Source organism: Bidens hawaiensis, unplaced genomic scaffold (assembly GCF_021521415.1).
Source record: "Bidens hawaiensis isolate Kalapana, Puna unplaced genomic scaffold, B.hawaiensis_p1.1 tig00003462_1, whole genome shotgun sequence".
Lineage (NCBI taxonomy): Eukaryota > Viridiplantae > Streptophyta > Magnoliopsida > Asterales > Asteraceae > Bidens > Bidens hawaiensis.
The window spans coordinates 117,870-132,756 of record NW_027491192.1 but is presented as its reverse complement, the minus strand read 5'-3'; the positions used below and the strand labels follow the sequence as shown (position 1 = coordinate 132,756).

The window sequence follows — 14,887 nt, the reverse complement described above, 5'->3', positions numbered from 1 at the left end:
TTTGATTAATAAACTCGTAATTAAAAGGAGTTTGGTCCCACTAAGACCACTCCCATTAGCAAACCATATATATATATATATATATATATATATATATATATATATATATATAGTTTGTTACACCATTTGAAAAAATAAATAAATAAAAAATCAAAAGATTGGAGCAAACTAACTTGTCTCAACAAACTAGTTTGTAAACCCTTACATAGCCAAATGTCAACTTTTATGTGGATTTTTTTTTTCATTTATTTTCCTTTTTTAATTCACACTAATTTGTTTTAACTATAATATTGTTTTCTTCTAACTTTTGATAATTAAGTTTTTTAAAAAATTTGAAAACATAGTCTTGTTTAGTGTTTTTTTTTGTGAACACGGCGGTATAAATTTTATTAAAAAAAACCTCCCTATACACAACCACAAGTTCCCAAACACCCGTATCCCATCCCAAACTACCGCCTTAAATCAAACCACCCTTCAACTTTAAAAATTTCCCGCACGCTCAAATCTTTCCTCAATATGAACGAATACTAAACATCCAAAAGTATATCCACACCTACTCAAACCCCATGCAAGTCCAAGATATACAAAAATCAACCCCACAAAAGGCCCTAACTACCGACACTTCTACACCACGAAAACCTATCAAACTCACTGTCATAATACTTCAAAGACACCGACAAACATACCCACAAATGCCTTGAACATATACAAACCAAAGTTTACCCACCTACGACTCAAAACCCTTCGAGCCATACTATGTCAAATCTAAACCATAACGCCACACCGTTCCCATCCAACCATAGAGTTTGATATCAAAAGTAACAACCCAAACACTCCACACGAAATACATGTATAAACCGAATCTCAACCCAAACTAGTCAAGATCAAATTATCCCAACTTATCAACCTCACCAGAGCTCAAATAAGTCAAACCTCACCTATTAGCCCAACCACTACTTACACGAATCATCCAAGCCCAACCCACTCATAAGACCTAAACTCAACAAATCTCATAAAATCCAACTCAATAAAACCCAACTACGCAAGCCAACCGAAACACACTCACTATTCACCAAATTTCCAAACCATTCACCATTCGAAGCCTAAAAACCTCTCCATTCACACGCAAGCTTCGTTTTACCCTTAAATATTATATATATATATATATATATATATATATATATACCTACATACAACTAGTGTATTTATAACAACCTCATGTATTCAAATTATCGTTTTTAAATTATAAACTTTTACAAAAAGGGGATGATTTACGTATTATTATACTCACATTTTATAAATCATCGTTGTAAAATGTAATACGGTAATGACAACAAAAATTTGAGGATTTGTTTTCAAAGAGATTTATTAAACGATTAAATGTATAATTTCAAGGCTTTAAATATTGTCACCTAAGGTGATAAATCTTTTAATAACCTTATAAATACGAAGTTTCATTCTGAATGTTGAATGTAAGTTTTATTCAATAACAAATTGCAACTTTCATCATTTTGCATAAACTAAATGACCATGGCTTTGCAAATCTTTTGGGACGCGTTTATAAATATTTTATATGGTTACACAAATTTTTGCTCAATAACGATTTACGCGACTATTACTTTTTATTATCGCAAGCATCATCACTTTATAAAATTTATTTTCATCACAATAACTTTATGTATACGAACTCCTTTAACAATTTGGGTTACAAGATTTACAATCAATAATAATTTAAATATTTTCCCTAGCAATGCGTTACCGCGATGCTTCGTTATTATGTACATTTATTAGAAACAACAAAACGGCTCTACTTAAGACCTCATTTTCAGTTTTAGTCTATTATACGCTACGCGATTTATATATTTCGACATTAAATTCGAGTCTCACAATTATTGCGATTTTATTTTCATTTGATGTGATGTTTCGATGACAATATTATGCACATGAGATTTCATTTTTGTGTTTTGATTTTCGTGACCGAATGCAAACTATTTAATAACAATTTGGGTGTAACATCCTAAAATTTATAATGTTGAATAAAGAAAGTTATGTTAGTGATTTCGCGTTTTTAATTATTAATATCGGGTAGGAGCGGATCAGGGACTTGGATTAATTGAGATGGGTTAAATGAGAATGGGATTTAAGGGATATAAATATTCCCTAAACCCAAAAATATCTTCATTTACATCTATTCCTTCACACTTCCAAAACACACACACCCCATACACAAGCCGACCGGCGGCCGAGATCCGAGGAGAGAGAGAGAGGCCGAGAGCCGTAGAGAGAGAGACCAAGATCCGAGAGAGAAGAGAGAGCGGTTGGTTGTGATTAAGCAAGGAAACAAGATCCAACAAGCTCAAAAAGGTAAGATTCTTGAACTTTGAAGTTTAAAGATCCAAGCTTTTTAGTGTTAAGTGACCGGAAATGGTCGGGAAGCGTAGTGGGTGATATTGAACCATAGCTGGGGTGTTAAAATCGCTCGAAATGTTGGACAGAAACCAAACAGCAGGCTGTCTGGGCAACTTCGCCTTCATCTGGGCAACTTCGCCTTCATCTGGGCAACTTCGCCTTCAAGCGATGAACTTCGCCTGCAAGCTAAGTTCGCCTGATGAACTTCGCCTGCAAGCTAAGTTCGCCTGATGACAAGTTCGCCTGAGGTTTAAGTTCGCCTGATGACAAGTTCGCCTGAGGTTTAACTTCGCCTAAAGCTAAGTTCGCCTGAGGTTTAACTTCGCCTAAAGCTAAGTTCGCCTGAGGTTTAACTTCGCCTAAAGCTAAGTTCGCCTGAGGTTTAACTTCGCCTAAAGCTAAGTTCGCCTGATGTTTAACTTCGCCTAAAGCCAAGTTCGTTTAGAAAATAAATTAAAAATCTAATGAAAAATGTGTTAACACAGTTAATGGAAATAAAATTTTTCCAAGCTGACCTGGCAGCTCGACCCCAGCCAGGGGCTCTGCCCCTTGGACCCTGCTAGGGACTGCCGCCCCTAGACCCCGCTGCCAGGGGCGCTGCCCCCGGACCCCCGTTCGTTGTGGGTCATATAAAGATAGAAATACATTATAAGTAGTGATAGTTAAATTGATATGTATACTTGTTATACAGTCAGCCGTGCACAACTGAAGAAAGGGATTACGATCAACGGAGAACGTAACCGTGTTCAGGTGAGTTTCTAGCCCCATTTATGTGTTACGTTTTCGGGGCTGTGTGCATACTCAATACATTTGTTAATACACTTATCCTAAGAGATAAGTGTATGCCTTATGTGGATAATGTGAAATGTATGAATGATTGCTTGATAGTACGTGAACGATTTTCGGATATTGCACGTACTGTCAGGTTGTAACGCTATGTATAAGGTAAGTATGTTATGTATGTTTATGTGTATGAACATGATAGAGATAATAGAAGAAAGAAATGATAATGTACGGTTATGAAAAGGGTACCGAGCCCTACTAATACTCAAGGTATGATGTATGGTTGTATGGTAACGAAGAGGGAATCGAACCCTTCTAATATTCGAAAACTAGGGACCAGACCCTTATAATATCTGTGATGATAGGGACCAGACCCTTATAATATCTGTGATGTTAGGGAATCGAACCCTTCTAATATTCGGAAACTAGGGACCAGACCCTTATAATATCTGTGATGATATGGACCAGACCCTTATAATATCTGTGATGTTAGGGAATCGAACCCTTCTAATATTCGAAAACTAGGGACCAGACCCTTATAATATCTGTGATGATAGGGACCATACCCTTATAATATCTGTGATGTTAGGGAATCGAACCCTTCTAATATTCGAAAACTAGGGACCAGACCCTTATAATATCTGTGAGGTTATAGGGCGAAAGGCTCTTTAAAACGTATGATTATGTATGTAAAGAAAGTATGAAGGTAAAAATGAAAGTAAAAGCACTTAAGTGTGTATGAAAGAAAGTTAGGAGGTTAAGTATGAAATGTAAAGAATGTATTGTATGATTATGTGATTAACTAGAACTCACTCAGCGTAGCTGACTTTTAGTATGCACGCAGGTGAGTAGGATGAGACAGCTGGCTTGAGCGGGGACACATGGCAGAAGAATAAGAGCCTGGCATCTGAAGACTTACGATGTTTTAATTTTAATGTTTTAATGTGAAAGACAAAGGATGTTTTGAGACAAGTTATGAAATATTGTAATGTTTTATGAAAGTTTTATATTCCGCATAAATGTTTTAATTAACTCTGATATTTAGAACTGTGTTTATGAGTAAATCCAACACGAAAGTAGGGTTACCGGTAACGGGGCCTTACATTGGGTAATACTTTCAAAACCTTAACTTCGCCAAAATCTCGTTTATCTTTTGAGCGATATTATCATGACTATGTTATTTATATTTGAGCATTTATGTAAACACGATTCTATACGTTATCCTATATCATTTTAATCAAATATATTAACGGCCTATGTGTGGCTGTCTACAAGTTTTGGCGCTATTAGAAACCGTTATTACAATGACGATTTTATAAATGGTTTCACAATAGTGGCCGTATTCACGTTTTATCACATTTCATCGATTGTTTTGGTTGTTAACTAAATGCTATTTTACTTATATTGATGCACGTAACCGTCACCCCAAAGAAACTCACCTCATTCTCGTGATTTCATGCAATCGTATTCTCAATTACCTATAACCTCAAGTTTGTACACGTATGAAACTCAATGTACGACATTATTGTTAATTGTAACGTTGTTTACCCCTAACTCATGTACTCACCTTCCGTATTTCTCATTTTCACTCCTTGGATCCTCGTTTCACTTATTGGATTTTATTTATTTTATCGTCTTTACTTATTTAAACCAAAATAGTAATTTTTCACCTTGGTTATACTTTAAGATTTTAATTGTTTCATTTATGTATCCCATCTTCCCACTTAATAAAAAGTCAACCCCAAAAATTTTTGACCGCTAGTACTGTTTTACCAATATTAGTAAAATTCAACAAATTTATTTACACATTTAATAGTTAAGGATTTCAAAAAAAATATGTCTTTATAAACCACACAATGGAACGAACCATGTGGACCATACGACGATCTAAATAATTATGGGAGCACGCTTAATTATCGAAATCCCCGTATGGAAGCCATAGTAAGTACACTTGTGTGCGATAACTCAGACCCGATGATGATGGCAGAAAAACGATAAAAAATGCGAAATCATGATAAGGGCATGGTGGATACGCCGCTGGTACATCCTATATATAAGTGCTTTTATTATGTTTCTCATTTGTAACGTTTTTCGAGTCGTGCAAGGATTTGACGTTAATCTTTTGCTAAAAAAATATATAAAAAAAATTGTTCATGCAATTATCATACAAAGGACAATATTCGTAAATAATTACTTTTCTCTAAGTTTATTTTAATTTCGGGACGAAATTTTCAAAAAGTTGGGGATATTGTGACATTCGTCAAATTTGAGTCTCAATTTATATTCGTTTTGTAAACTTTCATATTGTAAACCCGACTCGGTACTTTTATAACCTTATTTAATTATTGTATAATATTATTATATACCTCGACCATAATTATCGATGTTTGTCATATTATAGTGTCGTTAAGAAAACATAGAGGGTTTAAACTGATTTTCGTAAACTTGTTATAAGCTTTGGAAACCTTTAAACTAATATTAAATATTTACTTAAACTTGGAGGGCCATTATGTAAATATGCATACATATATAAACCAAACTAACCCTAACCCTAGCCATATTATATCAGCCCCCCCCCCTGAGTCGTTTTCCGGCGAGCTCCAGCAATTTCGGCGAACGCCGCCGCCACCCCTGTCGGCCACCTCTCTCCTCTTCTCCGGCCACCACTCTCACCATCACCTCCTGGCCACTTCCCCTTATCCCCTTCGTTTTTCCTGCGAGCCCGAACTTCCGGTGAGCTTCAGCAGACCACCGACGCACGCCACCACCAGCCCCGCAACTCTCCATTCCCCCTTCGCGTTCCGGCAGCCCTTCCCCCTCCCTCGGCTTTCTCCCTTTCCCTCACTGCCCGTTTTTCCGGCGACCGGAAAGCCGGACGCCATGGCTGCTGTTACTCCCTCTATGCTCTTCCGTCTCTCTCCCTCACTCCCTCTCTCTCACGGTCTCCCTCTACCTCTCTTCTCTCTCTCTGTTTTGTTTCCGTCTTCGGCTCGGTTCCTTTCCCGGTATAGAGCCACGACTCGTAAACATATAAAAGGTAAATAATTTTGGGAGTTGGTATTTTTAGTTTTCTCATGTCGATTTCTAGATTTAAATTGTTAATAACCGGTTATATATTTGGTTATATACTTTGAAACTGGTTGGATGGATAATTGGTATTTGGTTGGTTTGATTTTGGGTAAAAGACGAACAACCGGGTAATGGATATAATTTCCTTATGGGTTTAAGTTAACAATTGTTATTTTGGCTCGGTCGGTTTGTACGTTAGTTATTAAACTAGAGGTCTCGGGTTCGAGTCTCATCCTAAACCGGTTTTGCTGTTGTTTTTATACTTAATAAATTCCGGTTATTATTAGTACTAATATTATTATATAAAAATTGTTATTAGTATTATTATATTAAACTTACTAATATATATATTCATTATTAATGTTATTATTATTATCATTATTATAAATATTAAAATGGTTATTAATATTATTAAAAGATCATATTATTATTATTATTATTTATTAATATTATAATTTTATCATTTATTATTAGCAATAATATTATTATATTTATTTTGTGAACTCATTTAGAAATCGAACCAACATCGGGTATGATATCATTATTTACTATCAATATTATTTATCATTATTAGCATTTTTTATCAACAACATTATAAGTAATACAAGATTTCTATTCTATAACTAGTAATATTAGTATTATTAATAATAAATATTGTTGTAATTATTATACGATATTAGTATTATTAGTAATAGTCATTGTTATTATCATTAACTTATATATATATATATATATATATATATATATATATATATATAGATGAAAACATATTCTAAAATCATTATTATCATTTTTATCTTTAACATTAATAATATTATTATAAACTTTATTATCAATTCATTTTTATAAAAGTCGATCTCTTAAATTAAGCCCGTCTTGTTTCTATTTTGATATTGGTTTAGTTATTTAAAAACCCGATAAAATTATAATATTTTATTTTAAATTATCAATTAAGTACGAGTCCCTAATCATTAACAAATTAACCGGTAATCCGATTTACAACCGAACCTCATCGTTCATTGTTTCCAATATAGTTTCATTATGGTTTCAAGTTCATTAATATATATTACATTATTTATTTTAGCTAAGGTGTTTATCGTTTCAAGTCGGATCTGTTCGTTTACCGTTCGAGCTTCATTTATTTATCTATTTATTTCTCGGTTCATCAGTCGAGGTGGGTACTTTCATACCCCTTTTTCCATCTTCCGTTTTGGGGTGACATTTCATACTTATCAAACTAAATGCTTTATTTACTTGAATCTTAAACCCACAAACGTGATTGTATACATTACTTAAATACTTGCTTGATTTGGTGTTCTATGCTATATGTCTATGTGTTTAACGCTTTCGGTTGGTTGAATCTATAAATCCTAGATTACTTGGCATCCCCTTGTAGCAAGGTGTCGTTAACGTAATGCAATTAACGATATTCTATTAAATCCTAGACTACTTGGCAACCCCTTGTAGCTAGGTGGCGCTAACGTAATTCTATTAGCGATTGTCAATTTATCCAAGTTGTTGCTTTTATTTATCGTTTTGTATACAAGTTTTGTAGCTTTTTATTACTATATACTTGTATGCTCAAACTTATGAATTGCTCACCAACCTTTGTGTTGACAAACTTTATTTTATGAAATGTTACAGGTTTGACTTTTGTTAACTCGAGGACTTGATGAAAACGTTACCAAGACTATTAGGATATTAGTAAAACGAACAACATAATTGCTACTTGTATTCAATTTGTCTGTGTGGACGAGATGTGTTGTTTATTGATTTGTTGAAATAAATGAGTTAATTAAATATTGTCACTTTAAATAGTAAGAGGCACTAAAAGTAGAGTTCAAATTTTGAAGTTAGTTGAATGGTGGTTGTTATCCTTTATGGTTAGAGATATTCTCTCCATAATTCATGGTCAAACTTGTGTATATATACTGTACCTATTTTGATGTAAATTATACTGAGAAAGTTTTATCCTTTGATGGTATCACAGCCTAGGATACCTGCCTAATCATCTTTATCCTACCATGGCTGGCCCTACCTCACATACTCCCTCTGATCCAATCACCACACCCCTCCACACTCTACTTCATCTCATCACAATCAAACTCAACTCCACTAATTTTCTCATTTGGAAAAATCAAGTCGAACCTGTTCTTTCATACCTTCAACTTCTTGGCCACATCAATGGCACCTCCGCTACACCATCCGAAACCATCATTGCCGAAAATAAATCCATCCCAAATCCAGAATATATTGCCTGGAAAGAAGCTGACCAACGTGTTATCCTTCTTCTTCACTCAACCCTCACCGAGGAAGCTATGGCTGAAGCCATCGACCATACCTCGGCCTATCATATCTGGCATGCCCTTCAGCAAGCGTATAGCCACCAATCCATCGAACGGATGCACACTCTTCGTGATTCCCTTCGTCAGCTTCAAAAAGGGACGTCATCAGTCTCTGATTTCGGTCGTAAATTCAAGGGTGTTTGAGACCAGTTGGCTGCCATCGGTTATCCAGTGACCGATGAAGATAAACACCATTGGTTCTTATGTGGCCTTGGCTCTCAATTTGAAAACTTTTCCACTTCTCAACGAACTATTAAACCCGCTCCACCGCTTCGTGACTTACTCGCCCAAGCCGAAAACCATGAGATCTTTCTCCAAACCCTTAATGGGAACTCCGCGCCTCAAGCGGCGTTTTCTGCTCAACCCAATCGTTTCCCGTCTCACAACAAAAACTCTCGAGACACCTCCCAACGAGGTCGTTTTCGAGGCTCCTCTTCTCCCAACCGTGGTCGCTACACAAATTCCTGCCGTCCTCCGCACTGTTAATTGTGCATAACCGACGGTCACTACACGAGTGCTTGTCCAAATCTCTCAAGTTATGCACAAAAAGCCACCCCGCTTGATGCAAATCTTGCTCAAGCCTTTCAAGCTCAATGCAACATAGCACAAAACACTCCAGATTGGACGGCTGACTCCGGAGCTACGACCCATATGCTCCGATCTACTGATGGTCTACATGACACTAAAGCCGATTCGGGTAATACTCATGTCACCTTCGGTAATGGACAATCATTACCCGTCACTCAAATTGGTAACACAGACATTAATAACATACCGTTGCATAATGTGCTTGTGGTTCCAAATCTTACCAAAAATCTACTCTCTGTTAGTAGATTAACCAATGATTCACCTATTGATGTTTTCTTTTCTAATGATTTCTTCAATATTCAGGACCGAAAAACGGCGACGGTCCTTGCTAGAGGCACTTGTGAAAATGGATTTTATGTTCTATCTCAAAGTCACAAGTATTTTGTTGCTGCTCTTGGTGCTCTTCATCTTTTAATAAATGGCACAGCCGTATAGGCCATGTCTCGTTTGATATCATTTCTATTTTGAATAAACTTGGTCATGTATTTGTCACCTCTTTATTACCCAAACCGGGTCTTTGCTTGTCTTGTCAATTGTCTAAAGCTCATCGGTTACCTTTTGTTGAAAATAATAAACTATCTGAACATGTATTGGATTTAATTCATTGTGATCTTTGGGGACCCGCGCCTATTTTATCTACAGATGGTTACTTGTATTATGTTATATTTGTAGATGACTTCTCACGTTTCACATGGTTTTACCCATTAAAATTTAAATCCGATTTTTATAATGTTCTAATCACTTTTTTAAACCTTGTACAAAATCAATTTACATGCAACGTCAAGGTTTTCCAAAGTGATGGTGGCACCGAATTCACCAATCATCGGGTCCAAAATCTTTTTCAACAACATGGCATTCATCATAGATTATCTTGCCCTCACACACCACAACAAAATGGGCGGGCCGAACGTAAACACCGTCATATAACCGAAACGGGCTTAGCTATGATGTTTAATTCTCATACACCAGCTAAATTATGGCTTGATGCTTTTGCTTCTGCCGCCTACATCATTAATCTTCTTCCAACTCCTCTTCTTGAAAACAAATCTCCATTTGAAGTTCTCTTCAAACAACCACCTTCATATGCCACTTTTCGTGTTTTTGGGTGTCGCGTGTTTCCTTATCTTAGAGATTATACCAAACATAAGCTTCTTCCTAGAAGTGCGCCGTGTATTTTTATTGGTTATAGTTTTAAATACAAAGGCTATCGATGTCTTGAACCTTCTACTTCACGCATATATATAACACGCCATGCAAAATTTGATGAAGACACCTTTCCCTTCACTGGAGTTGTTCCCGCTGTTGATGAGGAAAAACTTTTATTATCCAACTTTGATGATAATATTCCCCAACCAATCATTAATTCCACTACAGTCACAACACCTAAAATTCCAAATAATACCCCAAAACCAACAAATACCATATGTACTCTCTGCCCACATTACACTAGACCACCTCACTCACACACTCCAAGCCCATCTCCTAGCCAAATTGACACTCCAGCCCAAACAACACCTCAAAACACAAACACACCCAACCCATACCGAAAATACTATCTCAGTCCCATTACCAAATCCATCCAGCTCTTCAATTGCATCCAACTCTCAAATTTTACCTGCTACCTCATCATCTACACATACCACTCAACCTCAAACAACCTCCATCCACCCCATGAACACAAGATCCAAATCTGGGGTACACAAAAGAAAACATTTTGCTAATATAGCCGATCTTTCAACAAATCATTTACATCATGCTCTTTTTGCCACTCACATCCCTAAAGGCATTAAAACAGCTTTCAAAAATCAAAACTGGGTAGCGGCCATGCGTGATGAACTCGACGCTCTAAAAAATAACAACACATGGGAACTTGTAAACCATCCCGCGCATTCCAATGTTGTTGGCTCGAAATGGATATATCGTATCAAATACAAAGCGGATGGCTCCCTTGATCGCTACAAAGCCCGTTTGGTAGCTCAAGGTTTTACACAAGTTCCCGGTCTTGATTTTTCACACACGTTCAGTCCCGTGGTAAAAGCGTCAACAATCCGAGTCGTGCTTAGTCTTGCCACGATTTATAATTGGCAACTTCGTCAATTAGATGTCAACAATGCCTTCTTAAACGGACACTTAACCGAAACCGTTTACATGGAACAACCACCGGGTTTCATCGACTCGAATTTTCCTAATCATGTATGTCGGCTTAACCGTGCTCTTTATGGTCTCAAACAAGCACCACGTGCTTGGTTCCAACGTCTAAGTTCCTTTCTCGGTTTTAACTGTAGTCGAGCCGACCCATCACTTTTTGTTTATAAAACCGACATCGTGCTAATTTATCTACTCGTTTATGTCGATGATATAATCCTAACCGGTAACAGTGAACAAGTTATCAAGGACTTCACTGATCGTTTACACAAAGAGTTCAAAATCAAAGACCTTGGACACTTAAATTATTTTCTTGGTCTTGAAGTAACTCAATTCAAAATTAATCCGGATTGTTCCTAAGCCAAGCCAAATATGCTCATGATATTTTATCTAGAGCTGGTCTACTTGATGCCAACTCCTCTTACCACCACCGACACCTTCATTTCCATCGGTTCACCTTTCCATGACCCTACTCTTTATCGTTCTCTAGTAGGTGCTCTCCAATACCTAACAATCACAAGACCAGATTTATCATATGCCGTTAATCAAGCTAGCCAATTCCTTCAAAATCCAACCACTGCTCACTTTCAACTCGTCAAACGTATACTCCGATACGTTAAAGGTACTCTATCTTTCGGCTTAACGTTTGATCGACCCCTCAAAACTGCCTTGGTAGGATATTCAGGTGCTGATTAGGCAAGGTGTATTGAGACTAGACGATCCACTTACGGTTACTCTATTTATTTAGGAGGTAACTTAGTTTCTTGGAGCGCAAAGAAACAACCTAGTGTTTCTCGCTCAAGTTGTGAGTCCGAGTATAGAGCCATGGCTAACACCGCTGCCGAGATCATTTGGTTAACCCATTTGCTACGTGAACTATACGCCTTACCACCGGACCGACCCACGTTACTATGTGACAATAAAAGTGCATTGTTTCTAAGTCAAAATCCGGTTGCACACAAGCGAGCCAAACATATTGACATTGATTATCATTTTATTAGAGAATTGGTTTCTGCAGGTCGGTTAAACACAAAATTTGTTCCAACCACGCTCCAGGTAGCTGATATATTCACCAAGAGCTTACCCCGACCGCTGTTTGAACATTTTCGTACGAAACTTCAGGTTGGACCACTACCTATTCGCTTGAAGGGGGGTAATAGGCGCTAAAAGTAGAGTTCAAATTTTGAAGTTTGTTGAATGGTTGTTGTTATCCTTTATGGTTAGAGATATTCTCTCCATAATTCATGGTCAAACTTGTGTATATATATTGTACCTATTTTGATGTAAATTATACAGAGAAAGTTTTATCCTTTCAAATAGTGTTGTGTATTTGTCCAATCACGTTGCACCCCGGCATGTTCCGCCTTTGGTCGGGGTGTGACAGCTATTTAATGTATATCTCACAACCGAGTGAGCTTACCATGACTAGAGCTTAGCTTATTCACCAACTATGATAATAGCAAATGATTTAGAAGTTAATATACATTTGACAGAATAAATGGAAGTTATGATTTATATAATAAATAGGAGGTCTTGGGTTCAATTCCAATTAAGATAGAAAATTTGTGTAATTTAGACATTTAGAAGTATGGATTTTGTGTAATTTAGAAGTAATGGATAAATATAGCATTTGTTGTTAAAAAAATATGAACTATTTGGGTTTGTGTTAAATAGTGTGATATTAAAAAACTTACATGTCATATATATTTAACCTTGAAGCCTTGTAATTTTAATGGTTAAAAGCTTTTAGTGACACAATAATTTATAGCCATGCCAACGTATGAAACAAGCAAGAAAACTCTTGGCTTTAATATTATTGATTGTGTGGGGTGGGGGGGGCGGCAATATTACATCCTTCATTTGACCAATTACAAAAAAACAAGAGGGAATAAATGGACATAAAAAAAAAGGCAGGGGACTTGGAAGTTGGAAGCAGGACCATTTTGGGCACATTAAAAAAAGCTAAGTACCCTTAATACCAAATACAGTAAAGACAGAAAGACTCCTGGAAGACAACTTTTTACAATTTCTTCGAAAATACAATAAGCTTCATGCTTAGGCATTGCTCCTGAATGACCCAAGAGCTTTGACTGCACCTGCTCTCAGTACATATTGGTGGTAGAAGGTGGCAATGGCGGCTCCGATCATTGGTCCCACCCAGAATAACCACTGCACATATCGAGTTAAATCACACATTTAGCTTATATAAAATGATCTTGTGGCGTAAAATTTGTGCAAAATAAGTATGACCCAAATTAATAATGAGATAGTTATAGCTTACTTGATCATCCCAAGCCTTTTCTTTTCCATAGATGACAGCGGCACCAAAACTACGAGCAGGGTTGATTCCGGTCCCAGTGATGGGGATGGTCGCCAAGTGAACCATGAATACAGCAAATCCGATAGGGAGAGGCGCCAACACCTATAATACAAATAAATATACATATTTAAAACAAGATTCTTGACTTGTACAGTGTACAGGTATTATGTATATACTAGTAAGTCTAGTAGTACTTACTGGGACATGAGAATCACGTGCGTTCCTCTTGGGGTCAGTGGCAGAAAAGACGGTGTACACAAGGACAAATGTGCCAATGATTTCCGCACCCAAGCCGGTGCCTTTGCTGTAGCCGTCTGCTAGCTCGTTGGCACCACCGCCGTAATTGTTGTAGTAGGATTTTTGGAAAGCTTTAACCAAACCGCAACCACAAATTGCACCCAAGCATTGAGCCACTATGTATAAGACGGCCCTAGGGAGGGTGACCTTCCTAGCCAAAAACAATCCAAATGTCACCGCAGGGTTAATGTGTCCTCCTGAAATGCCAGCAGTGCAATAAACAAGGACGAATATCATGCCACCGAATGCCCAAGCGATACCGAGGATACCGACACCACCACATTGGTCAGTGCTATGGTTGGGGTCGGTTTGGGACTTGTAGCCAATGACGGTCAAGACAGTGATGTAAAGGAACAAGAGGGTGGCAATGAACTCAGCAATGATGGCTCTATAGAAAGACCATTTGGTGAGCTCCTCCGCGTCAAAGAGTTCAGCGGGTGGAGGGTCTTGGTAATCTTTTGCACCGTATTCGTGACCGGCAACCTCAATGTCTTTAGCCATATCTGAAGCTTGGTTTGTGTTAGTGTGTTAAGAGATTGATGTGGTGGATAATGATGAGAAGAGTGTACACAAGTGGGACTATTTATATGCTTAGGATGCATACAGTAGAAGACTCGAGAACCTTAAGATGACAAGATAGCATGAGATAGGCTTTCCTTTTTTGCTAACCACCAATAATGTAGCTAAAATATTAAAATTACTTTTAACAAAAAGAATTAAGCCCCACAAATATATAAATGAACTCATTCGTATGTATAAATCTATTAAAGATAAGGACAATTTTATAAAATATTTGAATATACACCTTTTCCTTTTTAATGGTTAAGTTGATAAGTTAAATAGATGTAATTTCACAAAATATGATAAGTTAAAGGCGTAGTATATGAATAGTTCATAAACTAGGAGTATATGAATAAACTTATATAAATAT

General features: G+C 36.9%; 1 protein-coding gene across 1 annotated transcript; it reads right to left on the bottom strand.

Annotated features, from left to right (window-relative positions):
* Positions 1-13,185: 13,185 nt before the first annotated feature.
* On the bottom strand, positions 13,186-14,686 carry LOC143623419 (putative aquaporin PIP2-2). The gene is made up of 3 exons (XM_077094334.1): positions 13,858-14,686; positions 13,621-13,761; positions 13,186-13,508 (listed from the first exon to the last, which is right to left on the bottom strand). The coding sequence occupies exons 1-3, from the start codon at positions 14,455-14,457 to the stop codon at positions 13,395-13,397; spliced, it is 855 nt and encodes a 284-aa protein (XP_076950449.1). The 5' UTR covers positions 14,458-14,686; the 3' UTR covers positions 13,186-13,394.
* Between the last annotated feature and the right edge of the window lie 201 nt (positions 14,687-14,887).

Coding starts and splice junctions, on each gene's coding strand:
- LOC143623419 (XM_077094334.1), bottom strand. CDS start 14,457: ATGGCTAAAGACATTGAGGTTGCCGGTCACGAATACGGTGCAAAAGAT. Junction 13,762..13,857: donor CACGTGATTCTCATGTCCCA/GTAAGTACTACT, acceptor TTTGTATTATAG/GTGTTGGCGCCTCTCCCTAT. Junction 13,509..13,620: donor AAAAGGCTTGGGATGATCAA/GTAAGCTATAAC, acceptor CGATATGTGCAG/TGGTTATTCTGGGTGGGACC.